General features: G+C 50.4%; 1 protein-coding gene across 1 annotated transcript in view; it reads right to left on the bottom strand.

The window, feature by feature from the left end:
• The window catches only part of LOC140362409 (uncharacterized), a 67,170-nt gene that overhangs the window by 39,526 nt on the left and 19,522 nt on the right, over positions 1–8,122 (bottom strand). Inside the window, exons 5-7 of the mRNA XM_072448517.1 lie at positions 6,320–6,389; positions 2,118–2,260; positions 2,023–2,040 (exon numbers count right to left, since the gene is read on the bottom strand). Of these exons, the coding sequence (XP_072304618.1) occupies positions 2,023–2,040; positions 2,118–2,260; positions 6,320–6,389 (231 nt within the window). The remainder of the gene's footprint in view (positions 1–2,022; positions 2,041–2,117; positions 2,261–6,319; positions 6,390–8,122) is intronic.

Here is an 8,122-nt window from a genome sequence, read left to right as displayed (position 1 = left end):
GGGTTGATTGTCACTTTGCTGTTGTTGTTGTTGTTGTTGTTGTTGTTGTTGTTGTTGTTGTTGCAGATTTGCACATTGTCTCTTTTCCTGTTTTTTGTTCTAAAACATTTGAACTATGAAATGGAACAAAATCGAGATAAAAATTGACACGAGAACTGAGGGGTCATGTGTCCCGGGCAGTGCACTGAGGGGTCATGTGTCCCGGGCAGGGCACTGAGGGGTCATGTGTCCCGGGCAGGGCACTGAGGGGTCATGTGTCCCGGGCAGGGCACTGAGGGGTCATGTGTCCCGGGCAGTGCACTGAGGGGTCATGTGTCCCGGGCAGGGCACTGAGGGGTCATGTGTCCCGGGCAGGGCACTGAGGGGTCATGTGTCCCGGGCAGGGTACTGAGGGGTCATGTGTCCCGGGCAGCGATGATTTAATTTTATTTTATGTTATTTTTATTTGGGGAGTGAAAAACTGAGTGTGTTAAGTCCCTTTAAAAGTGAAAGTAAGACCTGTGATCTGACCCACATCACCCTATGACCCCTCTGACCCACATCACCCTATGACCCATCTGACCCACATCACCCTATGACCCCACTGACCCACATTGCCCTATGACCCCTCTGACCCACATCGCCCTATGACCCCTCTGACCCACATCACCCATGACCCCTCTGACCCACATCACCCTATGACCCCTCTGACCTACATCACCCTATGACCCACATCACCCTATGACCCCTCTGACCCACATCACCCTATGACCCCTCTGACCCACATCACCCATGACCCCTCTGACCCACATCACCCTATGACCCCTCTGACCTACATCACCCTATGACCCACATCACCCTATGACCCCTCTGACCTACATCACCCTATGACCCACATTACCCTATGACCTCTCTGACCCACATCACCCTATGACCCCTCTGACCTACATCACCCTATGACCCCTCTGACCTACATCACCCTATGACCCACATCACCCTATGACCCCTCTTGACCCACATCACCCTATGACCCCTCTGACCTACATCACCCTATGACCCACATCACCCTATGACCCCTCTTGACCCACATCACCCTATGACCCCTCTGACCTACATCACCCTATGACCCACATCACCCTATGACCCCTCTGACCTACATCACCCTATGACCCACATCACCCTATGACCCCTCTGACCCACATCACCCTATGACCCCTCTGACCCACATCACCCTATGACCTACATCACCCTATGACCCACATCACCCTATGACCCCTCTGACCTACATCACCCTATGACCCACATCACCCTATGACCCCTCTGACCCACATCACCCTATGACCCCTCTGACCCACATCACCCATGACCCCTCTGACCTACATCACCCTATGACCCACATCACCCTATGACCCCTCTGACCCACATCACCCTATGACCCCTCTGACCCACATCACCCATGACCCCTCTGACCTACATCACCCTATGACCCACATCACCCTATGACCCCTCTGACCTACATCACCCTATGACCTACATCACCCTATGACCCACATCACCCTATGACCCCTCTGACCCACATCACCCTATGACCCCTCTGACCCACATCACCCTATGACCCCTCTGACCTACATCACCCTATGACCCACATCACCCTATGACCCCTCTGACCCACATCACCCTCTGACCCACATCACCCTATGACCCCTCTGACCCACATCACCCTATGACCCCTCTGACCTACATCACCCTATGACCCACATCACCCTATGACCCCTCTGACCCACATCACCCTCTGACCCACATCACCCTATGACCTTTCTGACCCACATCACCAATCTGCACTTTTCCTTCAGCTATAAAACTAGTTTTAACAGAAGAATTTAAAAGTAATCAACTAAGACTCAACCAGAACTAAACCTGGTGTGAACAAGAACTTAATATAGCTTAAGCCCAGGTCTAAATGACCTTTGACCCAGGATTAACCCAGGACTGAAACAGGACTAAACTAGGACTCGGTTGGAGGGAACAACAGAGGTCACTTACCTTTGCCCCTTTTTCTCCCTGAAAATGAGAAGAGACCAGAGTGAGTCACATGACCATGGCAGAGCACATGCCCCGCCCCCGTCCACACGCCCTACCTTCTGTCCTACCCCAGTTCCTGCCGTGGAGGAGCCTGCCGTGGACGTGGTTCCAGGCTCACCTTTGGGTCCCGCGATGCCCCGGTCCCCTTTGGCACCTTTATCTCCTCTGTCGCCCTTCTCTCCTCTGGCCCCGCCCGGACCTGAGGGTCACATGACACATGTCCCCAGCAGCACACACAAACACATTCATACAACGAGGTGTACAGTCCAAAATGATGACTTGAATAAACTTGAATGTATGTGTGTCTATGGAACTGGAATGTTCTGCAGTGTGGCATTAAAAGACACTTTTCATCTTTACAGTGAGTAATGATGAAGTCTCCACAGATCTGACCTGGCCAGGTGGGGTCACCTGCTTGTCTCCATGGAGATACACCTAGTGCAGCTGATCAGCACTGATCAGATCAATAATAAGCAAATACCAATACTGTATTACCAGAGGTGGCAAAAGTAAAAGTACAACTGAACCTGCTTTACTTGAGTAAAAGTACCAAAGTAAACCATCATAAAAATACTGTTGATGGAAGTGTTAAAGATGTAATCAATTCAACGATGAGTTTTAAATCAATCAGACTTTAATCAAGCGGTAAAAATGTATATGTATGTTAGAGACAAATGTATAGATAGTCAGAGATAAAAGTATATGTTAGAGATAAAGGTGTGTCTCTGTCCCAGAATGCAAAGCGCAGGTCAAATTTAATATGAAGCGACACCATGAGGCAGAACGACATGAGCGGTGGTAACAGCAGTGGACAGAGAGAGGCTAATCTACAATCATAAAGTAAATATAGGGAAACTCTTAGATGGTCTGGTTAATACAGAAGCATGTGGAGGACGTCTATGCGTCATGCAATGCCTTTTCTGTCCCTTGGGATGAAAGATAAGTGGACCAGCGCTATAAAATGATTCTGCACTGCGCTTCTGAAAAGAGCGGTCGGTGAGTCGGCGAAATATTAGAAAAATACAAGAATTTGGTGTCATTTTGATGAAATGCTGATATTTTTTTCAGTCGGCTAGTTTTATACCGGGTCGGTCGGGTTACGGCAAACAGACCTTCTTGTGCTCAGCCTCATGTTCGGTGTGGAAAGTACAGATACATGGGTTCAAAAGTAAGAAGTAGAAGTAAAAACTCGTCAGAAAAGTACAGATACCTGAAACATCTTTTAAAGTACAGTAACTTGGTACAAATACATCATTACTTGCCACCTCTGTGTATTACATGTACATGAAATGTTGTAGGCCTACTGCAGCCTGTAGCTATTACACTCTATAAAACAGTAACTTATATGTCAATGATGGAGTTTTCATCCCACACGTGCTGTAATACAGGTCTGTCTCCAGCAGAGGGCAGCGCGCCACTGTTCTCCTCTTTATGAACCGCACGGCCCCTAACCACAGGAGCCCCTAACCACAGGAGCCCCTAACCACAGGAGCCCCTAACCACACTCTTTAAATGTGATGTCTACTGTCACACAGAAGTACACAGTCACACAGAAGTACACAGTACACAGTCACACTGAAGTACACAGTCACACAGAAGTACACGGTCACACAGAAGTACACGGTCACACAGAAGTACACAGTCACACAAAAGTACACAGTCACACAGAAGTACACGGTCACACAGAAGTACACAGTCACACAAAAGTACACAGTCACACAAAAGTACACAGTCACACAGATACTTTCAGTACCTGTGACTACGCTCAGACAAAGCCACATGAGCCACGGGTCATCCACGGGTCATCCACAGGTCATCCACAGGTCATCCACAGGTCATCCACGGGTCATCCACGGGTCATCCACAGGTCATCCACGGGTCATCCACAGGTCATCCACAGGTCATCCACAGGTCATCCACGGGTCATCCACAGGTCATCCACGGGTCATCCACGGGTCATCCACAGGTTATCCACGGGTCATCCACGGGTCATCCACGGGTCATCCACAGGTCATCCACGGGTCATCCACAGGTCATCCACAGGTCATCCACGGGTCATCCACAGGTCATCCACGGGTCACCCACGGGTCATCCACGGGTAGTCCACAGGTTATCCACGGGTCATCCACAGGTCATCCACGGGTCACCCACGGGTTATCCACAGGTAGTCCACAGGTTATCCACGGGTCATCCACAGGTCATCCACGGGTCACCCACGGGTTATCCACAGGTCATCCACGGGTCCAGTATGTGGCCCTCAGGGAAAGAGTCTGGACACCTCTGATGTAAGACGAGCCTCAGACTTTATGTCTTGAGGTTGAATCGTGTCTGAACTGTATTTATACTTTATCTAATTTTGGAGGTTTTGAAAGGAGCACAAATCAACCCAAACTCAGAATACAACATTATAATTAGGGATTTAGCAACGTTTATCATGATCCAGAAGGTTTTAAATGTGAAACTTTTACTATGCGATTGTACATATTCGGAAGTTATTTTTATTCCAATCCAGTTTGTTTAGATCACTTCATCCGTCGAACCACCAGTCCATATGTATCTATGACAACAGCAGGCAATACGACCCAGCCTACTGCACGCCTGCCTACTGTACTTCAGCCTACTGCACTTCAGCCTACTGTACTTAAGCCTACTGCACTTCTACCTACTGCACACCTGCCTACTGTACTTAAGCCTACTGCACTTCAGCCTACTGTACTTAAGCCTACTGCACTTAAGCCTACTGTACTTCTGCCTACTGTACTTCTGCCTACTGCACGCCTGCCTACATGTACTTCTGCCTACCTGTACTTCTGCCTACTGCACTTCTGCCCACTGCACTTCAGCCTACTGCACGCCTGCCTACTGCACGCCTGCCTACTGCACGCCTGCCTACTGCACGCCTGCCTACTGTACTTCAGCCTACATGTACTTCTGCCTACATGTACTTCAGCCTACCTGTACTTCTGCACTCATGTACTTCAGCCTACATGTACTTCAGCCCTCATGTACTTCAGCCTACAAGTACTTCTGCCCTCATGTACTTCAGCCTACATGTACTTCAGCCTACATGTACTTCAGCCTACATGTACTTCAGCCCTCATGTACTTCAGCCTACATGTACTTCTGCCCTCATGTACTTCAGCCTGCATGTACTTCAGCCCTCATGTACTTCAGCCTACATGTACTTCTGCCCTCATGTACTTCTGCCCTCATGTACTTCTGCCCTCATGTACTTCAGCCTACATGTACTTCAGCCTACATGTACTTCAGCCTGCTGTACTTCAGCCTACATGTACTTCAGCCTACATGTACTTCAGCCCTCATGTACTTCAGCCTACATGTACTTCTGCCCGCATGTACTTCAGCCTGCATGTACTTCAGCCCTCATGTACTTCAGCCTACATGTACTTCTGCCCTCATGTACTTCTGCCTACATGTACTTCAGCCTACATGTACTTCAGCCTGCTGTACTTCAGCCTACATGTACTTCAGCCTACATGTACTTCAGCCCTCATGTACTTCAGCCTACATGTACTTCTGCCCTCATGTACTTCAGCCTGCATGTACTTCAGCCTGCATGTACTTCTGCCCTCATGTACTTCTGCCCTCATGTACTTCAGCCTACATGTACTTCAGCCTACATGTACTTCAGCCTGCTGTACTTCAGCCTACATGTACTTCAGCCTACATGTACTTCAGCCCTCATGTAATTCAGCCTACATGTACTTCTGCCCTCATGTACTTCTGCCCTCATGTACTTCAGCCTGCATGTACTTCAGCCCTCATGTACTTCAGCCTACATGTACTTCTGCCCTCATGTACTTCTGCCCTCATGTACTTCAGCCTACATGTACTTCAGCCTACATGTACTTCAGCCTGCTGTACTTCAGCCTACATGTACTTCAGCCTACATGTACTTCTGCCCTCATGTACTTCTGCCCTCATGTACTTCAGCCTACATGTACTTCAGCCTACATGTACTTCAGCCTGCTGTACTTCAGCCTACATGTACTTCAGCCCTCATGTACTTCAGCCTACATGTACTTCTGCCCTCATGTACTTCAGCCTGCTGTACTTCAGCCCTCATGTACTTCAGCCTACATGTACTTCTGCCCTCATGTACTTCAGCCTGCTGTACTTCAGCCTACATGAACTGAGTGCTACTGGAGCCTGGTGTTGCTTGAAAAGGTCTTTGCTCAGGAATCCGCCCCAGGCCCAGACAGGCCGTGGCAGAGCTCCACACAAAGAGGGATTTTACCTGTCATCCTTCCACCTTTGGACGCCACGATGGGGGGCTCCGGGGCGGGGCGCAGCGAGGGGGGCGTGGTCTGCAACACAACACACCCATAGGTCAACAGTGTGTGGACGGGGAGGGGCTGAGAGGACACATCACCACACACCTTTCAGACTTTATCACTGTTGAGCTTCACACTGCAGCCACTTCCCACTGCAGCCACTTCCCACTGCAGCCACTTCCCACTGCAGCCACTTCCCACTGCAGCCACTTCCCACTGCAGCCACTTCACACTGCAGCCACTTCACACTGCAGCCACTTCACACTGCAGCCACTTCACACTGCAGCCACTTCTCACTGCAGCCACTTCACACTGCAGCCACTTCACACTGCAGCCACTTCACACTGCAGCCACTACACAGAAGCCACTTCTCACTGCAGCCACTTCACACTGCAGCCACTTCACACTGCAGCCACTTCACACTGCAGCCACTTCACACTGCAGCCACTTCACACTGCAGCCACTTCACACAGAAGCCACTTCTCACTGAAGTCACTTCACACTGCAGCCACTTCTCACTGCAGTCACTTCACACTGCAGCCACTTCACACTGCAGCCACTTCACACTGCAGCCACTTCACACTGCAGCCACTTCACACAGAAGCCACTTCTCACAGAAGCCACTTCTCACTGAAGCCACTTCTCACTGCAGCCACTTCTCACTGCAGCCACTTCACACTGCAGCCACTTCACACTGCAGCCACTTCTCACTGAAGTCACTCCACACTGAAGTCACTTCCCACTGCAGCCACTTCACACTGCAGCCACTTCATACTGCAGCCACTTCTCACTGAAGTCACTTCTCACTGCAGCCACTTCACACTGCAGCCACTTCACACTGCAGCCACTTCACACTGCAGCCACTACACACTGCAGCCACTACACAGAAGCCACTTCTCACTGAAGGCACTTCACACTGCAGCCACTTCACACTGCAGCCACTTCACACTGCAGCCACTTCACACTGCAGCCACTTCACACTGCAGCCACTTCACACTGCAGCCACTTCACACTGCAGCCACTTCACACAGAAGCCACTTCTCACTGAAGTCACTTCACACTGCAGCCACTTCTCACTGCAGTCACTTCACACTGCAGCCACTTCACACTGCAGCCACTTCACACTGCAGCCACTTCACACTGCAGCCACTTCACACAGAAGCCACTTCTCACAGAAGCCACTTCTCATTGAAGCCACTTCTCACTGCAGCCACTTCACACTGCAGCCACTTCACACTGCAGCCACTTCTCACTGAAGACACTCCACACTGAAGTCACTTCCCACTGCAGCCACTTCACACTGCAGCCACTTCATACTGCAGCCACTTCTCACTGAAGTCACTTCTCACTGCAGCCACTTCACACTGCAGCCACTTCTCACTGCAGCCACTTCTCACTGCAGCCACTTCACACTGCAGCCACTTCTCACTGCAGCCACTTCTCACTGAAGCCACTTCTCACTGCAGCCACTTCTCACTGCAGCCACTTCCCACTGCAGCCACTTCCCACTGCAGCCACTTCACACTGCAGCCACTTCTCACTGCAGCCACTTCACACTGCAGCCACTTCACACTGCAGCCACTTCACACTGCAGCCACTTCACACTGCAGCCACTTCTCACTGCAGCCACTTCACACTGCAGCCACTTCACACTGCAGCCACTTCACACTGCAGCCACTACACAGAAGCCACTTCTCACTGAAGGCACTTCACACTACAGCCACTTCTCACTGCAGTCACTTCACACTGCAGCCACTTCACACTGC

This window comes from Eucyclogobius newberryi, unplaced genomic scaffold (genome assembly GCF_026437365.1).
Source record: "Eucyclogobius newberryi isolate DKJ021-1_F unplaced genomic scaffold, fEucNew1.0.hap1 SCAF_1, whole genome shotgun sequence".
Lineage (NCBI taxonomy): Eukaryota > Metazoa > Chordata > Actinopteri > Gobiiformes > Gobiidae > Eucyclogobius > Eucyclogobius newberryi.
This window is presented reverse-complemented; position numbering and strand designations above follow the sequence as displayed.